The sequence below is a fragment of the Sprattus sprattus genome, assembly GCF_963457725.1.
Source record: "Sprattus sprattus genome assembly, chromosome: 12".
NCBI lineage: Eukaryota > Metazoa > Chordata > Actinopteri > Clupeiformes > Clupeidae > Sprattus > Sprattus sprattus.
In genome coordinates this window covers 32,449,767-32,474,953 of record NC_137910.1, presented here as the reverse complement: position 1 = coordinate 32,474,953, position 25,187 = coordinate 32,449,767, and the positions used below count along the sequence as shown (strand labels likewise).

The 25,187-nt window shown below is 39.5% G+C and overlaps 1 protein-coding gene across 1 annotated transcript in view; it reads left to right on the top strand.

Moving 5' to 3' along the window:
• Positions 1–187: 187 nt before the first annotated feature.
• The window catches only part of pcsk2 (proprotein convertase subtilisin/kexin type 2), a gene marked incomplete at both ends in the record, with an annotated part of 75,246 nt that continues 50,246 nt past the window's right edge, over positions 188–25,187 (top strand). Inside the window, 6 exons of the mRNA XM_080849504.1 lie at positions 188–370; positions 2,172–2,276; positions 8,498–8,611; positions 10,814–10,922; positions 11,150–11,187; positions 23,338–23,414. Of these exons, the coding sequence (XP_080705630.1) occupies positions 188–370; positions 2,172–2,276; positions 8,498–8,611; positions 10,814–10,922; positions 11,150–11,187; positions 23,338–23,414 (626 nt within the window). The remainder of the gene's footprint in view (positions 371–2,171; positions 2,277–8,497; positions 8,612–10,813; positions 10,923–11,149; positions 11,188–23,337; positions 23,415–25,187) is intronic.

The window sequence follows — 25,187 nt, the reverse complement described above, 5'->3', positions numbered from 1 at the left end:
TCAACAGCAAAAGCCTTCAACTCACCACCGCACACTGCGCTTATCCGACTCGCAGACAAACTTACGTTAGCCTTGTCCCCGACTCAGGAGATGCATCCCCAAAAGCCCTGATAGAAGCCATCTCTCATTTGGAGCATCCCGTTCGCAGATTTCTCCTCCAAGATCATACGGACAGTCCGTGTCGACAATGTTTGGATTCTTAAGATATGGACCAATGGTGGTCTTAGTACTGGTCAACGCACTGATTTTTGCGATAGGGGACACAGAGGATGGGATTTTAACAAATCATCTTTTGGTTCAGTTGCATGAAGGTTCATATGATGAAGCCCCTCAAGTTGCGTTGGAGCACGGGTTTGAGAGCGTCCGGAAGGTAAGATGTGAAGTGTCCAAAATAGAACATGGTCGAAAATTGGCTATCCTTTCCTTTACTGTTAGTGTTTATGCGTCTGCATTAATAAATAACTCGTTTATTAGGTATTTTAGATGGCAATAAACGACGTTTTAGTTTAAATGTGAAGTATTATCCTAATCATTTTAAGGGTCGGTGTTCTTATTACTATTGTTCTTTAAATAGTGTTTGGTCTATTAATGAGTCTTTAATCGTTAAAGTAGCCTACCTTTACAAATGTTTACGTCATCAGAACGTATGTTCGGGAAAGGCCTTGATATTGTGAAATAATTACATAACCCAGCACTATCTACTTATATCAGGATAAGGGGTTGCTGCTGGTTTTACATCAGTCCTATGCAATCTATAAAGTATTGATACAAATCTGTGGTAAAATAGTATCATGTGCACAAGAGAATGTTCACTACAATATCCTCAGTTATTATTATTGCCTACAAAATGCGTTGACATGTGTATGGTAGACTCACAGGCTACTAAAATTACTATTATCACTATTACTGTTACTATTATACTATTATCACTTTTACTATTACTATTATTACACATTCATGAAAAGATGTATCATGTTCTCAGTCCCCTGTCACAGACAGACAATGTTTATTTATTTATTTTTCAAATTGTATATTTAAGAGCATTTTACATTTGTGTAATTTAAAAAGAACCCTTCATTTAACACTTATTAAGTTATTTACATCACATACAAATAACACACCATCGAAGGAGTGAGAACAAATTCAAATGAGTTACTCCATGAGTGAATAGCAACAGCTAATTGAACGTATGCCACTCTATGTGTGTTTGTCTCCAAACAGGCATTTATTTGTCAAATGGAGAAAGTGACCACCTCAGCACACTAATATTGTTAGGCGTAGATGCCTAAATCAGATGTGTTTGTACATAGCCTGTGGCCCCAGTCAGTCAAGTGCACCAGAGTAAGCTGGAGACCTGACAGCCAGCAGGTGGATCATTGGATCTTTCGATTGTTTGAGCAGCATATGCCTTTGACTGCTTCCATCATTCTGTTTCTTAAAGAAAATTGCTGATCTCAGTTTATTGTCACTTACCTTTCAATCTTAGTTTCTTATCCCAACTATTGTGAAGACAATTCCTGATAGAACCATCATCTCACTTCATTTTTTTTGGTCTTAAGAACAAGCTCACACTTCTTATGTAATGAAATCCCTTATTTGCCTGGTTTGGCCACACTTCATTTAACAGTATGGGATGAATCGGTGTCTTTGTTCTTTACTTGTATACTTGAAAATATTGAAATCCGAGACACTTTCATGAGCTGAGAATCGTATTTAATTTGTCTTTCTACATTGTTGAATCTCACAAATGAAGTATGAATTGTATTCCATGGTGGTGATCACGATGCTCATTTTCTCCCGCTGAATTGTTCCATCTGAATGGAAATAGAGCTTTTAACTTATACATGACTTCTTCTCTTCAGAATGTTGATTTGCATGAAGGAGGCAGATATTAGATATCATTAAGTGCAGTGACCCAATGCCACCATAGGCTACCAGTATTGTGACAGAAGGCAAAGAGTTCAATGATTTTCCCCTACAGCACAATCATTTGCAATGCATGATCGCATACGATAACTTACATTCTGTGGTCACGGTAGGGGCTGCATTTTTTATTTGTTAAATATTTATCAGCACAATAAAATGTGTGTTTAATTTCCCACTCTGTCTTCCTTTATTTGTCTTTCCCTTTATCTCTTTCTATCCATTTCTATATCTATCCATCATATCAGCTTCCTTTTGGAGATGGGCTTTTCCATTTCTACCCACAGAATAGCCCTCTTACCAGGAAGAAGCGCAGTGCTTGGCATGGGCAGAGTCTCCAGAAGGATCACAGGGTAAGGCTACACATTCATATTGTGTGGTTCCCATAGAAACCAGCCTGCTTTTAGTTCCTGGAAAACAATGGTTCATTTAAAGCACGATCAATGTGAGACATGATATAGTCCACTATGTTCAGTAAAGGATTCGTATTGTGTTTGGTAAATGGTAACTGCAGTTTCAAAACATAATCACGACATACGGCATACTGATTTTTTAAACCATAAACTTCAAGACTCTTTTATTTTTGCATATAAGTGGGACAAAACTCAGTGGTTTTAATAATGAAGCAAATTAAATGAAAGTAAATACAAAAAAATGTAATTACATTTTACATTTTCCACAAACATGCACAATTTGACATGCAGGGGTTAAGACACATAAATCCTTGTGACAGTGAGACTGCTTTGTTATAACAGTTTGTTATAACTGTAGTGGTTGAAGCAGTGAGCCCCTTTAAAATCAATTGAAAAAGATGCAGGTAGCCAGGTTAGCCTTGGCAGCCTCTGAATCAACATTTGGTTGAGAGCTGCTGCAATTCTTTATTGATTACTTTCCTGTTTTCCTTCTCCATGCTGAAACTGACAGCTTGCTTAATGTAGAAACCAGTTAATGTTTCCTCTCATCTCCAACGTGACACTGTTCCCCTCCTTGGGCCTTTTAAGTTGAGCAAGGCAGCCATCATTCATAGTGGTTAAACACCATTTAACACACTATTTCCATTCTTAAGAACATTTGATGACAGCTGTAGCTGAGATGGTGTTTAACTTAGTATACTTGTGGTGTGAAACATGTTGTATCTTTGAAAAAGATCATTTAAAACCACTGAGTCATGAGTATCTCTCAGAGCTTGTAGTCCCTCAAGGCATTCCCTGTGTAGAGACAGAGGATTTGAGATGGACTGGAGAAGGCAGGGCCTATTTAAAGATATTTGGTTTCACTTATCAGCATGTAATATGGGACTGGAAATCTGACTTGGATAAAATTCCATGTAGTATTTAGATTCTCTTTTTCATTTCCACTGTGTCCACAAACTAATGAAGTGCATGGTCACAGAGATTATAGACAGGGGATTGGATGTGGGGGGTGGAAATGTGACCGTGTTTGTTGGTAGAGCGTTCGCTCTGTCTCAGTGTGACTAATACATATCTATTTGGTTGTATCAAGCATGACTTCAATGGCACATTTAAAAAAAATCATGAATTGTACCATTTATTTCAGTAAAAAAGATGATGAAGAGTACTTTTTTACTCTGTCCTAACATATTCAGCATCTTTTTTATATTTTAATATCCCAACCAATGGTGGCATCGTAAGATGTCATTTTGTTTGTATAGAATAGACTGTTGTAATACTACACTGGAATTCATAATTTCAGTGTGTGTGTGTGTGTGTGTGTGTGTGTGTGTGTGTGTGTGTGTGTGTGTGTGTGTGTGTGCGTGTGTGTGGGGCCTCATAACCAAGAAAAGTCAGTTGCATCAAATTCTATCAAATGTTCTTACTTTGGCCAACACAATCTAAATGTATATGTATTTGGGCGCCCATTCTGGAAAGCACAGGTGGGCATGCTTTCATCCGGGGAACAAACTTGTGTCATGCCAAAGTCTCGGTTTGGTCATTGTGTGTTGGTGTAATGAATAAAGACACCTTTATGTTTTTGTATGATGGTAATATGAAAAAAGCTTATAGCTTATAGCTTGCAGACTCAGACTGAGAACATTTGTATTTGGAATAGTAGCCTTGGTCTCTACTCAAGTAATATATATATATATATATATATATATATATATATTTGAATATATAATATTATATATAAAAAGCTCTCGATCTTACTGATCCTACAAGATCGATCAGATGAAATGTCCTCGGTTTGAAGTGAATGTGTTGGTAAATCACACATGAGTGTTCTGTCATTAATGCTTGACTATTTAACTATCAAAAGTAAATATTAATGCAATGACAAATTGCTCTGGAATTGGGATTTTTTTTTCACTGCTAACTATTTGGATCAAATTTGGTGAAACATTCAAGCAATTTATCAGTGAAGGCCAGACATCTTTTCAGTGCAATCAGTAGTCCAAAGATCATTCGAACGATGAAGGTTTCAGAGAAGGTGCTCACTCTTCCAGTATCCCGAACAAACAGGGATTTTGTGAGCTGCATTTTGTTAGAAGCAGACAGAGTCATCAAAGAAGCTGGAAGAATGTTACATAATTGTAGTCCAGAATCAGCCAACACAAAAGTCACCAATTATGAGGTGCATTATCAACCTTAGAAAACAGTCAGGAGCAATTAGAACTAGAATGCGTTTCGTGAACGAACTGCGAGAGTGTGCTTGCTCTGTGACAGAGAGAACAAGTGCCTATGAATTAACATGTATTTACATCTACTCAATCAGTGTAGTGGGGCCTTCTTCCAATATATTTTAGCAAGCAACCAAGCTCAACCATTATATTTTGGCTCCACTGACGTTTAGACATATGAGGGTATCTCAGAGTTTCGTTATACTGACTTACTGAGCTAAGTGAATTGTTGAAATTGCTATCTTGGTAAAAGGAAACATCTCTGCAACAATATTGGAATGAATGCGGTTACATAGCCAGCTTTACTTAAAGTTTATTGTAAGATAGGCCTATATGTTAGACTTAATGCAGTTAGAGTTAGACTGTAGGTCTAGTATCAAACGTAAGCAACACTTTTACTGTATAGCTAGAGAGCACGTGTATCACATTGGTTTATAGTCTGTCAAATTAGCTCTAGTTATTGGTGTTCGTTGGCATAAAAAGTTAGTCTTCTCTTATAAGCCTATAGTACATCTGATTAGAGCTAGCAACCATGAAAAACCTCTTCTGAAACTAAGAAGGATAACTATGACTAAATGTGACTAAAACTAATATGCATTTTTGTCTTAAGACTGAATCTAAAATAGCTGCCAAAATTAATACATCTCAGTGTTCATTTTGGCAGCTATTTTAGATTCAGCAGCTATTTTAGATTCAGTGCATATTAGTTTTAGTCACATTTAGTCATAGTTATCCTTCTTAGTTTCAGTCTAGTTTTCGAAAACTGAGCACACTACAACAGCTACATCCTCAAACGTTTTTCAGTTAACCTAATGATTCAAGGTCTCTCATGAATCATTACTCCCAGGACACGGGTTAATGTTAACTCACGCTATCGGCCACAACAAGTTAACCATTCTTTCAGTATAAGCAACTTTTACATAGCCCCGCACAGCTAGGATAGCTCACGTTACCGTAGTAGGAATACAAGCTTTAGCTCACTATATCCACACAACTAAATTCATGAATTACTTCACAGGTTTACTTAACAACTTGAATTAAGGAAAATTATCCCCCGTTACGGCTAGCTGAAACTGCCAGTGGATACTCCCGTTACGTAGTGTTAGTTAGCCTTTAGCCCCGTACTCAGATGTTACAGCTGCTTAACACAGCTAGGATAGCTCTGCTTAACACAGCTAACGTTACCGTAGTGGGAATACAAGCCTTAGCTCACTATATCCACACAACTAAATTCATGAATTACTTCAAAGGTTTACTTCACAACTTGAATTAAGGAAAATGGCATCTCCAACGTTAACGTAACGTTAATTTATATGTTAGCTGCTACGGCTAACTATCAGTTTCCATTAAAATTTCAGTCAGTACACTGAAAATGCTGCCATTCAACTCACCTTAACGAAGTGGAAATACGGTAGCTAGGTTAGAAACTGTAGTTACTCTTATTCTTTCTCAAAGTTGAATTGAGAGGGACAGAGAAATACGGTTCCTCTTATTCTTTTTCAAAGTTGAATTGAGAGGGACAGAGAAAATGCGGTTCCTTGGATTTGGCGGAGGTGTCAGTGAGAAGCACAGCTGCAAGCCAGTTTAATGACCCTATTATGATGTCATAATGGCAGAGCTCTGCCATGCAAGTCTATGGAGAAAAAAGGGGATGAAAAAGAGGAATAAAAAAGGAGTGGCAAGGGGTACCGCCACGAAAAGTCATAGCGGCTTGCACCGGATCGAGCCGGACATTTCGGTGTTTGAATGGCGTCTCTAGCTCAAACGGGCGAGGAGTAGTTAGCTGCAAGAAAAACGGGGAGAATAAATAAAGAAAGAAAACTTGACGATAACAATACTGTGCTTCCCTTCGGGCAAGCACACTAATGACTCCACTGTTCCCTTAAAGGCCTTCAAAATGTACTGTCACCAGCACCCTTAAATTATCTGAAGGACTTTCACATACCAAAGCATTTCTTTTCGCACAAAGAGGTAATATCTATACTTTCAAAAAGGTCATATCTATCTTTGTTCAAAGAGTTCCTATTGGTTTTCTTAATTCTTAAAACACATTTTTATAAACTGGACTTTCAGAATGCCTAAACTATTAAAAAAATATTAGTTTAGTTTATTTTAATTTATGCAACATTTTTGTACTGGGGCATCCATTATATTTTCACTATATTTAATGACAGCTATTTTTATGCTTTTTTTAAATAACATTTTTAATTAATTAATACATTTTTGTAACACATTATGTTTTTGTTTTGTCCTGTCCTCTATACTTTTATTGTGCATATTTATTCTGAAAAAGCACTTCTGAATACTAACAGCCAGAAAGGTTCTGTTATTATTATTATAATTATTAATATTATCATTATTGTTATAGTAGTAGTACTGGTAGTAGTAGTGGTAATACAAGTAGTGAATTCATCTGCACCTTCCAGCTGCAACCTAACTGATCATTTACTGACACAGTCTTTGATAGTGAAATGCACTGGTGGAACCAATATTACGCGGATATTATGAGCACTAAAACCTTAATGACAGCAATTAAACTTCTACACAAATATTTCCACATGTTTTTGGGCCTCTCCCCATTACAATAAGACACATTGACAGATCATTTCAGACACTTAAGAAAATTGAACAGAGATGATGTAATCACCAGTTGTATGGCAGACACTGTCATAAAAATGAGTAACTTCAGTTCCAGATGGCTTGCATGTCCAGGACACACACTGCTGGCACCTGTTGACACCTGGCACCAGAACAGAAAGGGTCCAACAGCTGCAACTCTACTCTACTCTCTGAAAGTCTACTTTCATAAATTCTGTTTGCTCTCACCAATTCACAATGCTTTGCTGTTGCTGTTGACAAGATGTCTATAAATGTTTACTATCTTTGCCATTAAACATTTTCTGAAGGCACCTGCCAAGGCTTTTTTCCCTGGAGTGCCTCTATGTGACGTATGTTACATATTCCCACACATAGTGTTTATGCCATTGGGACTGTGTCATCCACTGCCAGAACACACCAACCATCCCTGCTCTGTCCTGGAAGCCATTACAATATAGTCGCCGTGCATCACTCAGCTCAGCCACTTCAAAGCACAGACAAAGGCCCACTCTACTGGGCAACAAACTGGCTTTCCTCCTGACATTATTATTGAAATCACAACCTCTGGACATTTGGATGGCCTTGGAAACTCCATTATTTTCATTTAGCACAGGATCACCATCCCATGCTCTTTTTGTCAATGTCACTCCTCCTCCATTCACGTCATTATGCATGGCCAGTATATTAATATTTGCTGCACAAATGTCTGTGCTTCTCTTTCTCCGAATCCTAAAATGATTATTGATTAACGATTAAGTGTAATTAACGAGTACACTTTTGACTAATTAAAACATTTCATAAAGTCCCTTAGCGCCTTAGTTTGGGAGAACTAAGAAGTAGTGTAGAGGACTCCTAATGCTGTCATTCGATGTCAGAATGTTTTGGAAACATTAAACACATTAAACATTAGATGTAGAATTTGGCTACTTTAAAGATACTGTCTAAATTACGAGAGAATAATGATTGTTGTGGAGCTTGTACGGGATACAAAAATGTTACCAACCAACAAAAACAACCCAAACATTCCCACAATTAAGCAGCCTGGCGTGTTTGTTTCATTTTCTTTGGAAGTTGGTGACATACACAGATATACTATTTTATTATCTGGTCCTAACTGTAGGAAATTCCAGAATTCATTCAATGCATTAATCAAATGTGTGATATTTCTCAAGTGTTATATACATAAGCTAAAGAGGTTGATTTGTCCAAAGATATCCCTATATGTGAATCAACTGAATCTTTTATATTCAGCACTTCTTCTAAAGGTATCCTAACTGATTTGCATATGTCGCGATATGTCTGCAGTGGACGTTAATGTCATCTTGTGTTTTTCATCAGGTGAAAAGTGTACTTCAACAGGCGGGATTTGATCGTCAGAAACGAGGCTACAGAGACTTGAACTATGTTGACATCAACATGAGTGACCCTCTTTTCACTAAGCAATGGTATCTTGTAAGTAGTCACATTACACTGTTTGTATAAACTTCAGCATCCCAAAGTCCTTTATGTTAAACTCATTTTAGGTGATATTGCTTTATTTGTGTCCCAACATTCATACCCTCTGTCCACATCAATATGTCCAGTTTCATCTGCCAACTAGCTGCATGCAAGTCATGCATAGGAAGTCTGCTGCCTTCTCTTACCCATTAGAAGGGCTAATATCCCACATCCTAATGACAGTAGAAGAGGTATTTTTCACTGAAATACCCAAATTCAATTTTTTTAAAGATTTGGTTGAATTCATCATGAGAACATTTTGTTTGGCCATAGTAACAAAAAAAGTTTTATTAAATTTGTTATAAATTCCTCCAGGTTTAAGTTGAATATTTATAAACTTTTTTTTATATATATATTTGCCAAGCAGTAATACAAATCTTTTTTTCTCCATAAGCAGAAAAGCTGGTAGTATCTAATGTTTTTCATCTTGATATAATTCATCTTCACCTAGTTATAATTGTACAGTTCAGGGCCTCGTTTCCCGAACGCGCACTTAGCCTAAAAAGCACTTGAAATCGTTCGTAAGAGGAATCCTACGTTGCAGACGGGTTTCCCAACGCAGCACTTAGCTTAAGTGTATCTTTCGTTGAGAAGAATTCTACGTGTGGTCAGGACCAGTAGTAACTTCACACTTAGCGATTTAATCCACCAGGGGCGTCGTTCGACCGTCGTTCGGAAGAAAGGGGAATTAAAAAAAAAAACATGGCTACTTGAAGCGAGGAATATTTTACATTAATAAAGCTATCTACACAACTTTTTATATGTTTATAATGACTCGGTTTGATCTGAAATGTGCTACGCGACCAATGGAGAGTATGTAGGTCTTAACTGAAGCTTTCAAACAGTAGTTTATGGCACAATTAGCGCTTATGCCACCACTCCATTGGCTTATATGGTAGCTTTCTAGCTAGATGGTTGTATATATTGTAGAAGAAATCCAAACGATGTTTCTGTGTATAGCACATCATGAGAATGTCATTGTTTCACCTGCCTATTCCCATCAAAATAGAAATAAAGAATATTGAGTATTTGAAAATAAAGATTAGGCTATACAAAACTAGTGCAGTGCCCGTAGGAATTATGCATTCTGTAGTGTTAGCAGACGTAGGGCTGTTGGGTAGTGTAATGGCAAGACATATTTACACTCCACATAGGTACAGGTTACACTGAAGTATTATTGTGATGCATGTTTCCTTTTCATTAAGAAAATGTGTTAATGGTAGCCTTTTTGGAGAGTTACCAACAAATAAAGTTTGAGATTATGTAGTGGATGCAGTTGAATATACTGTAGATGTCAACGTTGCTGTCTAAACTATAAACTAAATGTCATAAAGAAAGACATTATTTAAAATGAAGTTATGGTTGAAATAGGATCACTTCTTTATTGTAAGGGTAAGTGTAGGGTAAGAATGGTCATGCAGTTGGACTCAAATGTAGGTTAATTTTATTGAATGTATGTAGCCTACTGTACTGTATGACTTCGATGATGCTAGCTTTGACAGCCCACTCTCAGACAGATCGTAATAAATGTCCTTACAATGGGAACACAGTTTAAATAGGCTACTCTGCTGGAGATGGCGTTACTATCCCCGCCCCGAATTCAGTGCACATTGCACGTTCGATGCACGCATAGGCTCGCTAATTTCACAGCAATTAACGTAAACAGGTTAACCTGACGTAAACAGCTCCTAAGAGCTACCTAAGAACTCATGCACGTTGCGCTCGTGCACCTGACTTTAAGTTGATGGTTGGGAAACGCACGTACATAGAAAGTGTTACTTAGTGTACGATGTCGCGAAAATCCATGTAGGCCGTTAAGATACGTCGTTATCGGGAAACGAGGCCCTGTTTGAACTGCAGTGTAACATGTTATGCAAGTTTCCAGCATGAAATTGTAAGGGCTTTGAAGAATAGCTGTCATGAGAGAATACACAAAAATGTTTAATTTGCAGACTCCTTAAAAACTGGGAAAGTCACTTATGTTTTCTGCCATAAAACTGACAGGGGAATGCATTTCTGTTAAAACATCTTTCATCCAATTTTCATGCCTGTTTTGTTTAAAAAAAATGGGACCAAAATAGTTTCCAGCAGACTTTGTAATTTCTCTGGCTGGTTCATTTGAAAGTAGAAACCTTGATGCACTTCCTGTCTGATTAGGTAAACACTGGCCAGGCAGACGGCACTCCTGGACTTGATTTGAATGTGGCTGAAGCTTGGGGGCTAGGGTTCACTGGGAAAGGGGTGACAATTGCCATCATGGATGATGGTATGTACTGTATTTCATGATGTTAAGAATGACTCACTTGAGTCATAGTGAGCTTTTGCCTACCGGTATCTTGAAAGATTATTAACAAATGTTTTAAAACAACTTTACTTTTATTTGGTCTAGCTTGTCATATTCTTGAAATGTTATATATAAAATACCTGAATGAGAGACCTGAAGCTGTACTCAGTTCACATGCTTACCTTGACATGTATCCACCTATTTTCTAGGAATTGACTATCTCCACCCAGACCTTGCGGCAAATTATGTAAGTTATAAGATTTGAATTGAACTCACCTTAAATCTAATTGATAGTGTGTATTAGCCATATACTGTATTCATATCTACGTAAAGCACCAGAAAAATCACTATTTCAGTGGTCTCAAAAAAGAAGGTTTATACCGCATTTTCTGCACTATAAGACGCACTTAAAAGCCTTTAATTTTCTCAAAAAACGACAGTGCGCTTTATAATCCGGAGCGCCTTATATATTATGGTTGTGCGTACTGACATCAAAGCGATTTTGTGTGGTAAACCGCGCTCTGTCAATGTTTTCGAACTTTGATAAACTACAAAGCCGCACCGCTTTGTTTGGTAAACAATACAGCCGCCGCCGTAATATATACTATGCTTCATCATAATATTTCAGTGTGTGAGTAAAGTGACCCCAAAATGGCACCTGTAGAGACATGCTTACGAACTCAAGGCTATCAGTCACACAGTAGAACATGGGAATAGAGCAGCGGCGAGAGAATTCAACGTTAATGAATCAATGGTATGAAAGTGGAGGAAGCAAGAAGATGACCTGCGCCAAGTGAAGAAGACCACACAGAGTTTCCGAAGGAACAAAGCGAGATGGCCACAGTTAGAGGACAAAATTGAACAGTGGGTAATTGAACAGAGAGCAGTAGGTAGAAGCGTCTCTACAGTCTCTATTAGACTGAAGGCAACAGCATTAGCACAGGACATGGATATCAATGACTTTCGAGGCGGTCCTTCTTGGTGCTTTCATTTTATGAAAAGACGTAATCTCTCCATCCGCACACGGACTACCGTCTCGCAGCGACTGCCAAAAGATTACGTAGAAAAGCTGGCCTCTTTCCGCGCATACTGCAAAAGCAAGATCAATGAAAAGAAGATCAGGCCAGAGCACATCACCAACATGGACGAGGTTCCCCTCACCTTTGACATCCCTGTGAACCGCACCGTGGAGAAAACAGGGACCAGATCGGTGTCTGTACGCACCACAGGGAACGAGAAGTCATCCTAACTGTAGTTCTCGGTTGCCAGGCTAATGGCCAGAAACTTTCACCAATGGTCATTTTCAAGAGGAAGACATTGCCAAAAGAAAAGTTTCCATCCGATTAATCATCAAAGCTAACCCGAAGGGCTGGATGGACGAGGAAAAGATGAGTGAGTGGCTGAGAGAAATTTACGTGAAGACACCGGATAGCTTTTTCCACAAATCTCCGTCCCTATTGATCTGCGACTCCATGCGCGCCCATCTCACCGATGCTGTCAAAAACCAACTCATTCGGTGCTTGCCATCATTCCGGGTGGATTAACTAAAGAACTCCAGCCGTTAGATATTGGTGTCAACAGGGCGTTCAAAGTTAAACTGCGAGCTGCGTGGGAGCAGTGGATGACAGAAGGCGAACACACATTCACCAAGACAGGGAGACAGCGCCGGGCGACTAAAGGCGGCTGCATGCTACAGCGTTGGGGGTTAACGGTTGCGCAAAATTTACTCGGTGCAGTTCATGCTCCCAAAGGTTGCGCGTGTTGTCATGAGCCTGCCATTTGCCTGGCAGATAGAAAGCTGTTTTCCTAACAGAAAGTCTGAAGCTTGAAGTTCTTTTCAAACCTTTGCTTGGGTAGCACTGTTAAACTGAGCAGACATGCAGACTACATTTGAGTAATCTCATCTCGTAACATTCGTTTTCTAAAAACAATCACATAGTATTGCATGTTTTACTGTGGTAGAAAATACGTTAGCTTAATGCTAACGTATATGGAAAATCCTATAGACACCGCGCTAGGTATTAGCATCAAGTAATTCACGTTAATGTTTTTGTATGAGCCTGACATTTGCTCTGCAGATAGATAACAGGTTCCCTAACAGAAAGTCTGAAGCTTGAAGTTATTTTCAAACCTTTACTTGGGAAGCACTGTAAAACTGAGTAGACATGCAGAATATTTTAGTAACCTCATCTCGTATCATTCGTTGATAGAATGCAGGCTGCGAGGCTCGCGTAAGGGCTTACGTAAAAAATGACGCAAGTCTAGAAAAAGGGGCCGACGCACGCAAGACGTAAGAAGTCGCGCAAGGGTCGCGCAAGGGGCTTGCGCGGCCTCTTGCGCTTGCGCTTGCGCTTACGCTTACGTAAGGAAGCATGAATCAGCCTTAAAGGGTGATTCATGCTTCCTTACGTAAGCGTAAGCGCAAGCGCAAGAGGCCGCGCAAGCCCCTTGTGCGACCCTTGCGCGACTTCTTACGTCTTGCGTGCGTCGGCCCCTTTTTCTAGACTTGCGTCATTTTTTACGTAAGCCCTTACGCGAGCCTCGCAGCCTGCATTAAAGGGTGATTCATGCTTCCTTACGTAAGCGTAAGCGCAAGCGCAAGAGGCCGCGCAAGCCCCTTGTGCGACCCTTGCGCGACTTCTTACGTCTTGCGTGCGTCGGCCCCTTTTTCTAGACTTGCGTCATTTTTTACGTAAGCCCTTACGCGAGCCTCGCAGCCTGCATTCTATCAACGAATGATACGAGATGAGGTTACTAAAATATTCTGCATGTCTACTCAGTTTTACAGTGCTTCCCAAGTAAAGGTTTGAAAATAACTTCAAGCTTCAGACTTTCTGTTAGGGAACCTGTTATCTATCTGCAGAGCAAATGTCAGGCTCATACAAAAACATTAACGTGAATTACTTGATGCTAATACCTAGCGCGGTGTCTATAGGATTTTCCATATACGTTAGCATTAAGCTAACGTATTTTCTACCACAGTAAAACATGCAATACTATGTGATTGTTTTTAGAAAACGAATGTTACGTGATGAGATTACTCAAATGTAGTCTGCATGTCTGCTCAGTTTAACAGTGCTACCCAAGCAAAGGTTTGAAAAGAACTTCAAGCTTCAGACTTTCTGTTAGGGAAACAGCTTTCTATCTGCCAGGCAAATGGCAGGCTCATGACAACACGCGCAACCTTTGGGAGCATGAACTGCACTGAGTAAATTTTGCGCAACCGTTAACCCCCAACGCTGTAGCAAGCAGCCGCCTTAATTCATGCTTCCTTGCGTAAGCGCAAGCGGCCGCGCAAGCCCCTTTGCGTGACCCTTGCGCGACTTCTTACGTCTTGCGTGCGTCGGCCCCTTTTTCTAGACTTGCGTAATTTTTTGCGTAAGCCCTTACGCGAGCCTCGCAGCCTGCATTCTATCAACGAATGATACGAGATGAGGTTACTAAAATATTCTGCATGTCTACTCAGTTTTACAGTGCTTCCCAAGTAAAGGTTTGAAAATAACTTCAAGCTTCAGACTTTCTGTTAGGGAACCTGTTATCTATCTGCAGAGCAAATGTCAGGCTCATACAAAAACATTAACGTGAATTACTTGATGCTAATACCTAGCGCGGTGTCTATAGGATTTGCCATATACGTTAGCATTAAGCTAATGTATTTTCTACCACAGTAAAACATGCAATACTATGTGATTGTTTTTAGAAAACGAATGTTACGAGATGAGATTACTCAAATGTAGTCTGCATGTCTGCTCAGTTTAACAGTGCTACCCAAGCAAAGGTTTGAAAAGAACTTCAAGCTTCAGACTTTCTGTTAGGGAAACAGCTTTCTATCTGCCAGGCAAATGGCAGGCTCATAACAACACGCGCAACCTTTGGGAGCATGAACTGCACCGAGTAAATTTTGTGCAACCGTTAACCCCCAACGCTGTAGCATGCAGCCGCCTTTAGGGCTCAGATACACATACGCGTCTTTTTTCAGGCAGAAACGCTTCAGTAACGCCTTGGCAAAGTGCGGCGGCCAAAACAGAAGCGGTGCGCTTCCCTGCCTTGCGCTGGAAAGTTGAGAATAGTTCAACTTTAAGCGCACCTAAAAAAACGCTTCAAAGACGCATCGCGTGGTGGAGAAGGGGCGCACGCTTTAAACGCGCCGTACCATAGGAATCAATGCATTTGAAATGCATTGATTCCTATGGTACGGGGCGCTTTGCGTGATAGCGCGCCGTACCATAGGAATCAATGTATTTCCTAGCGTCGCGTTTTTACAAAAACGCGTATGTGTATCTGAGCCCTTACGCTACTATCTGCCAATGGATCGTGGATGCCTGGGCTAAGATATCAGTCTCAACTGTTGTCCGAGCTTTCACGAAGGCCGGAATCATCACTGAACTGCCAGGTAACAGCAATGACACTGACTCCACTGACTCGGATAATGACGAGAGGGATCCGGGGATGCTGGATGCCGTAATCGCCCAACTGTTAAACTCGGACACTGAAGATGAAGAATTTGAGGGATTTGTGGACGATGAATGAACTGAAAAAGTGAGTGTATTGTGTTGTATTTTACGTTGCATTAATGTATCACTAACGTTTGAACAATGTTGAAAGTTTAATAAAGTTTGATGAAGTTTGACTGACTGTTTTGTGTCTCTTAATTAAGCAATAAATCCCAAGAGGCCGTGCTTTGCGCTGGTTTTAGAACAGGTAAGGGGAGTTGTTAGGCACGACGCCACAATTCAATTTAAGAAACAATATTTGAATGATTTAATGATAAACCATCATTCTTCTACAAAGTATTGTTCCTAAATAAATCGTTGCCACACAACCCTTGAAGCAACGCAACAGCCAGGTGGAACACTTGCGCTACCGACAAAAAAAGGTGCTTATTTATTAATAATTATTATTATTTATTTGTATATCGCCATTAATAGTGCAATTGTTGAAATAGTTTTCAAACGGGCTCCTCTTTGCTGGTGCAGCGCCAGGGGTATCCTGATTCAAGGATTGGAACAATCAGTTTTAGAATGCGCCTTTTAGCCCGGTGCGCCATTATGAAAAAAGATCGAAAAAAGACCATTCATTGACAGAGCGCCTTATAATCCAGTGCGCCATATAGTGCAGAAAATACGGTGATTCAAATAAGCTATTTAAACATGCTGTCAAAATGTATGCCTAAATGTTACACAAAGACAGGTGTAGATGTGCCCCTTCTTAGTTGTGTGATGCCTAAAGGAAGGTTTTCTTCGGAAGGATAAAAATAACAATATTGAACAGTTAACACCAGGGATTAAAAACGAAATATTTTTCATTTCGTTTCGTTCTGACCAGAAACGTTATTTTTCTGTTCCGTTCCAGTGTTCCTATACTTCTCTTCATGTTATTAACCGGTTAGAACCCTATAAAAGAACGGTTAATAACGTTCTTTTCAAAAATGTCATGGGGGGGGGGGGGGGGTGGGGGGGGGGGGTGCGCGTGCCTAATGTTTGTCATTATGCGGGGGGGTATGCGCGTGCTTAATGTTTGTCATTATTCGGGTGCGTGCGTGAAGCCTATAGGCTAAATGCAATGCGCACTTTTCCAACGTTGTGGAAACGGAGTTTGCCTACAAATTATAATAAATAATGAAACAACATTATATCACCTTGCAGTTCAATTTTATTTGTTTCCAGTCGGCAACATGAAATTAGGCTGCAGGACCATTTAAACGCAAACATGTCTTTCGAACTGAAGTCCGTTAAAAAAAAAGAAAGCAAGAAATGCAGCAGCTTAGACCCATGACTATTCAAAACAAAATGACAACAAACTCAGCCGGTCACATTTAGGCCTACATTCAAATTCGGAAAGCATCTCCAACAAAACGTTCTCCATTACGCGCAAAATAAACACAACTCATGTCCATAGCTAGAGGCCTATGCCTACTCTCTTCTATTAACTCGAGAGTTAGCCTATTTGAAATGGACAACAGATAGCTTACATACCAAATTGCTTATTCAGTTTAAGGAAAAGTATGTCCTCCAAAACATTCTCCTTCAGATTGCTGCGCAAAGGAGACAGGATATATTTGAGAGGCGAAAAGGCACGCTCTACACTGACCTAGGTAACGGGCACAGGCAGCACAATCATTGCAGATCTGTTAGGCTACTAGCAGCTCGCTAGTGTCAACAGTAGTTTCACTTCAGCCAGGCGGTCTGGGTAACATTTAGCGGGCAGGTAGCCAAGCCCATCACTTCCGGAATAAAACTTTTTTTTAAGATTTATTTTAACAATTATTTTATTCCCACAATATTTCAAGAAAGGTTATTTGGAACGAAAAATAACGTTATTAACCGGTTATTTAAAATTGAAAATATTGTTTTCACTCCGGAACAGCTGAAATTGTTTTTGTTCCGGTTTTCGATTACGTTCATCACAAAATTTCGTTCTTTACCGGTTTTCGTTTTCGTTCTTTGAACCGTTTCTAATCCCTGGTTAACACATTACTAAGGATGGATGATAGAGACCGTGTGTCACGTGCCACCTCCTCAGATAGATGTTGAGCATCCTAGGGATCGACACATTCCAGTTCACACAATATTTAGCTCTCAACACTAATGAAAGGCTTATCAATGCCAGTGGGAATAAAGTGACCTACAGGGTCTTAATTAAACCGAGATAATATGCTTTCATTATAGTTCATCGAGAGCCAGAAACACCAAAACAAAACAGTGGGATGCCTCAGAGTAGGATGTGTTTGATAACATTTAATTCTGCTTTGTTATAGGCCAGGAAATACATAAATACGGCACAGCATAAAACCATCAAGCTCCTTATAAAATAGACAGCAGTAATAGCTCTGCAATAGTACTTATGAAATAGACAGCAGTAATAGCTATGCCATAGTATGGAAAACACTTCGTTCAGCCTTGGAATGAAGCCAAATCAGTCTTCCACCCAAAATAACTCCCCGTCCTCTGCGGTGTGGGGAAGGCCTGTGCACGCTTCACTGCTCTGCTGTGTCCTGCCGAGCTGCGCACGCATTCTCCTTCAGAAAGCCCATCCTCCCTCCCACAACCTAACTGCTTTTAGATTCATCACCAGACCTACACATTCTTTTAACAACAGTCAGTGATGTATTGATTCATTTGAATTGATACACAAGAAATGGAGCAGTAAAGCTTGTAATTTATATAAATCTCTGTCGCTATTTTGGCAACAAACTAGCTGTTAAACAATGTTGAAATGATGAAAAAAGAAATTTAAGATGGAACACAATGTATTTGAGAATTTTGGAGACGCAAAATAATTCCTTGGGAAATTGGAGCGTTACTCATTCACCATTCTCGAGTTATACGTCTCAATGAGAGAGACGTCTCAATCTTTTCCCCCTTAGTTGTCCTATAACATGTCCTCTGTTATCTTGCCTACAGTTTGACCTCCCAGCACATTATAGCCCTTTTTTGCCGTCTTAATAAAGATTCTTGAAATGGTTCATTTTCAGAATTCTTAACTGGATTCTAAGCAGTGTTGTTTTAAGAGTGGCCAACAAAGCTAAAACAGCTCTTTTGTCTGTCACTGTGGCTTTTTGAGTAACAAGAGCCCCTTTCTCAGTCATCACTTCTTATTTTACTAGACCTATCAGCATTCTTTGACATAGTGAGACACAATATCTTCCTTTCTACACTGTCTAATCTCTGCGTTTTGGTTAAAAGTATACTGTTGGTTTGACTTGTATCTCATTGAATGATCATTCAAAGGCAGGGACAAGTATCACTTCTCTGCTGTTGTGCCTCAGGGCTTGTTACTTGGACCCCTCCTCTTTTGTTATTACAACCCTGTTATTCTTGTAAACACAATACCAATACCTTGGAAACATTTTATTTCACTCTATGAGTCTTTCAACCCAAAACAGAAAAGATTGTTAGGAGAAGGGGAGGGATTCAGATTGGCTAGAAGTATTCGTAGATATAAGTAACAGTACATTTCAGTAGATCACTTTCGTGGCATATCGATTCCCATGTCACTTCATTTAGAAAGCAGTAAGCCTTTAGATGAGCTTGGTGAGATAGGGGGTGCATAGTGAACCATAAAACGGAAGGATTATGGAGAGAAGCTTGCCAAAAGTAAAATAGAATGGAACACATGTTAAGTGCAGTACAAAGCAAAAAGGTCAGCACATACAAAATATGGTTAGGTCAGCACATACAGTAGTGTACACTTAAACTCCATCTGCCTGACAAAAATCCCCCAGTCATGATATTCTATTAAGTTACAGGTTTAAAAACTATGACATTGTGACGGACCGATCCTCGGTTGCCTTCGAAATGTGTGGGTTTGGCATGAAAGCTCAGCGACAGAGTGAGGGTTCAAATATAAAGGTTTATTCAGGTTCAAAATACCGAGGAGAACTGCTTAGCCTCACAAATCTACTGAGGACAAATAGCAACAGTCTTAAATCTGCTCAGCCTCTAAATGGGGTAGAGGACAAAAATACTGCAGTACATAACTGTAAAACTGACTAAACTGATCGTAAAGGACTGTATAGGTTGTAGGGTAGATGTGGTGGTGTCGGTAAGAACACAGTCAGAATGCAGTCTCAAGGATCTTTATCTTTGTCTTTATCTGTTTGTGTTGTGTTTATGTTTATGGTCTATCAAAGAAAATAAAGTACAAATTATACATTAGTATGCATAAATCATTATTATAAAACATTAACATAAAGGCTTAATATATACATATGTTTGACACACCGCAAATAGGTTATGCTAGTAAATAGTGGTGATTACACTATGTGATTTTACTGCCATCTACTGGTCATTTAAATGCGCTTTACTAATCTAATTATAGCTTAACTGCCATTAACGGGCATTCTCACGGTAGAAATAGAAAACCTAATTATGCTACAAATAATAGTACAAGAAACCTTACACATATTACACATGTCTAACTTACTCACTAACATTATTAACAGTTCAACTAAACTTAGAGTAGCCAGCCATACAACTAACATATCCACATATTAAATAACACCTAATCTTAACTGCTAACTAAACTAACGTTATTAAACTATAGAATTACACATTATACATTATATAATAGGAAATAAAACACAGACTTACAGTTCGTCAGTGACGCACAAACATGTCCGGAATATGAAACAGATCTTACTTTTACTAATTAAACTGTACAGCCAAACTAACACCTTGCAGACTCTTCAGGTTTTTGCCGCGAACTAATTCAAAACACAGGAGGTTGCGGATTTCTGCGCGTGCACAATCTGCAAAAGTCTCTGGCCTTTCTAACATAACTATTAAAAAAATACCTGCTGAGCCTCTAAAGATTGTAGAGGTCAAAACTCAGCAGTCAAAAGGGAACACATACCTGATTAAACAAGACTTGACTAACTAGACTGGGCCTAGTTTCCCGATAACGACGTATCTTAACGGCCCACGTGGATTTTGGCGACATCATAGATTCATCATTGCCGTAAGTGCGGCGTCGGGAAACCGCTCTGCAATATCCCTCTTACGACCGATTTCAAGTCCTTTTTAGCGTTCGGGAAACTGGGCCCAGAACACTGAACATATATACATGGCGGCCAGCACCATTCTTACACACAGTGGTGGACAGTAACGAAGTACATGTAATTCGTTCCTGTACTTAAGTAACATATCTATGTATCTGTACTTTACTCAAGTATTTCTATGTGGTGAGACTTTATACTTTCACTCCACTACATTTCAAAGTGAAAATTCGTACTTTTTACTCCATTACATTTAGTAAAACCTCTCGTTCCTTTTTACCAGAGCGAATCAAATAATGAAAGGTCAAAGTGAGTTCACAATCACACCAATCAGGGATTAGCACTATTTGCTCTGAAGTCCTTTCGGTTTCGTCAGTTTCGTTCGTTCGTTGAGCGCGAGCTACGTTGAATTCTGCAGCATTTTGAGGCTGTTTTATGCTCAAGCTTAGCCTACGTAATGCTACATAAATGATGGAAGAAACATACACAATCAACGGTGTTTCTGCTCAGGCTCACATTTAAAAATGCTTGCCTTTTATCAGGGCACACGATGTCGCAAACTTTTATCATGCAGTTCTTGACAAACTCCCTCGGTAAAGGTATCACTACATACTTCTTTACAGACTTCGGTGCAGACTGGTATACTCTGTAATGTTGTGCAATTTATGCAAAAACGAGTTCCTGTTTTTTCTTCATGTTTGATCTGAGGTCAGGTGTTTTGTTTTTGTACTTAGGGTTGTGTAGGGAATATCACTGCTAACACTAGTCTTCAGCACAAACTAGTATAACTAGGTCAAGTGTTGTTGTTTTTGTACCTAGGATTGTGTAGGGAATATCACTGCTAACACTAGTCTTCAGCACAAACTAGTATAACTAGGTCAAGTGTTGTTGTTTTTGTACCTAGGATTGTGTAGGGAATATCACTGCTAACACTAGTCTTCAGCACAAACTAGTAGCCTATAAATAGGTCAAGTGTTGTTGTTTTTGTACCTAGGGTTGTGTAGGGAATATCACTTTTATCACTAGTCTTCAGCACAAACTAGTATAACACCACATTCTCTGATTTTGTGGAACTAGTTCCTGTAATGGTATTTATCATACTTTGAAACATCAGGATTTATTAGTTTAAGGGTAACACAGACAGACAGATGGGATATAGTAAAGGAGCTTATGTTTAACTCCGCATTTTTTTTAATAATTAAATGTGCAACTAAGTTACAAATAAATGTAAAATTAAATAACTGTTCTCTTGTATTTCATAACCACTTTGTCTTACCTAATGGCAATAGATAGCTTTCAATGTTTTGTGCTTATACACTTTTAATAGACAAATGTAAGACACTATTTAAAGATTGGCATTACTATTTTCACCTTATATCAGTTGATTGAGCCGGCGCTTTGATGTGAAAATGATAAAAGGCCATTAGAACCATAATTCATTAAGGTACTTTTACTTTTAATACTTAAGTATATATGAAGGCCAATACTTTTATACTTCTACTTAAGTGGAAATTCAAAGTGCATACACTTTTACTGGAGTAATATTTTACACCAGGTATCTATACTTTCACTTAAGTAAGTAGTTAGTGTACTTCGTCCACCACTGCTTACACATGGGGGGTAGACACAAACACTAAACAATACACAATGACAAGACAGACCCTGAGACCCGAACATAGCATTTCCTCACAATCATCAATCACAGAAATAACTATGTAATTCATAAATTCCAAATAGTGTTAAAAACAACCTTATGCAAGTGGTATGGTCCATACCATTTTAGATGTACCCCCCAGCCAGTCTAGGCAATTAGAAGTGTCCATGAGGTGGATCCAATTGTAATCAGTGGTCTGAGTGTTTGTGTGTGCGTGTGTGCAAACCATGCCTGTTGGGTGCGCTTGTGGTTGCAAAGATAGGGCAGGAGTGTGCTTGTCATGTTCGGTCGCACCACGACCGTCACAGACATTGATTAGTACAAATATTGGTAGGGTCAATTCACTCCTTTGTTAAAACCATCACATTATAGAAATCACTGGGCTAGTGCTGGCTCATACTGAGGCTTTGATTTTTCACTGTGGAGTCATGTGAAAGGCTATATTTTCTCCTTGCTTTGTAGTATTTTGTTTTGTTATGATCTAATAATCTAATCTATTATCTAATATTATCTAGTATTTTGTTTTGTTATTATCTAATAACGATGCTTGGAAAATCAGATGTGTATCTTACACTACAGAATAAGGTGAAATTCGTTGAAAACCTCTCAGGCATACCAATGGCTTCCCCAATAGAATACACTAGGGATACACTTACCAATCCCATCTAGTACCATCTAATTTTTCATATGCAGATCAGATGTCTATCTTTCAACCGTGTGACTGTACTGCTATAGTGACTCATATGAGACATTGCATTTGAAATCAAGTCGGGAAAGACCACGTTTTGTGTCTGGGCTCACATGAACAGCCCAGTGCATCATGCAAAGAAAGGTTCTATTTGACACCAACAGACAATTTACAAAGTCTATCTGGCCTGTATAACCGGTCTGACTCAGCTGAACTATTTGAATATAGTATATTATGTTTTAGAGTCTTTCTGGCCTTGAAAACCGGTCTTACTCAGCTGAACTATTTGAATATAGTATATTAAGTTGTACCACTCACTTGAAAACAATCGTTGACTTTCATTAAGCTTTATGATGGCAATTCATTTGCAATCTTCAGAGCACACTTCATCTTCCTCTTCTTGTTTTATACTACTTCTATTACTACTTCTAATTATATGAAGCCTAGGATACAGATAAGATAGTAATTTCTAATGTTTGTATATGCTCTCTTGGTTATACAAGCCCACTCCTCTCTCCCTATGTCTACATCATATTTGACCTGACCTTTTCTCTTTCAGAATGCTGAGGCCAGCTATGATTTCAGCAGTAACGACCCATACCCTTACCCCCGCTACACAGATGACTGGTTTAACAGGTAATGGGTAGATTTGGAGACAGAAGTGTTACCCTTCCCTCTCTCTTAATGAGATCCTTGGCAGATGCACTGCTTTAGTCTAGACTAAATGGACCTCTAGCCAGTGAAAGAACCCACACATCATTTTTCACAGAGCAGGCACAAATGAATGTGTTTGCTCATGGCATCTATAGAGCCAGAAATAGAACTATCTTTAGTTGATTAATAAGCATGGTTTATTTTTCAGAGGAAGTGGCCCATGTGTGTGTGCATTAAGGAGCTAGTGTGATAATAGTATAAACGTTCCATCATCCTCATTTCTACTTACAAAAATGTTGATAAATGTGTTACATATGGCTCTCTTTGTGATGGAGTGTGCTATGTCTCGGGTTTGTCCTTTTGGAAAGGATTTCCTGCGTGATGTCAGATGCTACCAGAGCATGACCCGCAGGAATGTGAGAGAGAACAGATTGGCAGCCCTGCAGTCTTCAAGCCTCTGTGGTCAAAGACATGACCTTTCCTTTGCCTTCTGTTACTCTCCAAATATTAACACTGCCTTCAAATGCTGTCAATACAGGACAGAACCCTCGTAAAAATATTGTTAAAACCTGTTTAAAACCTACACAGCTAAGGCTTTCTTACAAATGTCACACCATGACACTGAGGGGCAGATGTACTAACATGTTAGCGCCCATTTAAGGCGTAATTGCATCGCAGCATGCACATGAAAACATCAGCGCAGAATGACAAGTTGTGCTCTTGTGACTGAAGCATGTGCATCCATGGGAGGGTTGTGGGGAACACTGGAGGAGGAGAAGTGTGAGGAGTGACTGCCCCGCAAACAGGGAACGTCCCCAGGACGTTAACAGGACATTCGCAAGGTCCCCAATCGTCCCCAATTGGTCCCCGCCACAACGTTCGCTAGAGGACGTTACCAGAACGTTTTTGACGTTCGTAGCAAGTCTACGTTTGGTCCTTCTGTGACGTTCGCATGAGTCTTAAATCGGACTTTTAGAGAACCTTATAATTTGGTCTGTCAGCACACCTCCCCAGGACGTCATTTAAAAACGTCCCCGTAACCTTTACCTGCAGGTCCTCTGCGTGACGTTCGCATCAGCCTTAAAACGGACTATTAAGGAACGTTATAATTTGGTCACTCAGCACACGTACCCAGGACGTCATTTAAAAACGTCCCCGTAACCTTTACCTGCAGGTCCTCTGCGTGACGTTCGCATGAGCCTTAAAACTGACTATTAAGGAACGTTATAATTTGGTCACTCAGCACACGTACCCAGGACGTCATTTAAAAACGTCCCCATAACCTTTACCTGCAGGTCCTCTGCGTGACGTTCGCATGAGCCTTAAAACTGACTATTAAGGAACGTTATAATTTGGTCACTCAGCACACGTCCCCAGGACGTCATTTAAAAACGTCCCCATAACCTTTACCTGCAGGTCCTCTGCGTGACGTTCGCATGAGCCTTAAAACTGACTATTAAGGAACGTTATAATTTGGTCACTCAGCACACGTCCCCAGGACGTCATTTAAAAACGTCCCTGTAACCTTTACCTGCAGGTCCTCTGCGCGACGTTCGCATGAGCCTTAAAACGGCCTATTAAGGAACGTTATAATTTGATCAGCACATATCCCCAGGACATCCTTTAAAAACGTCCCCGTAACCTTTACCTGCAGGTCCTCTGCGTGACGTTCGCATCAGCCTTAAAACGGACTATTAAGGAACGTTATAATTTGGTCACTCAGCATAAGTCCCCAGGAAGTCCTTTAAAAACGTC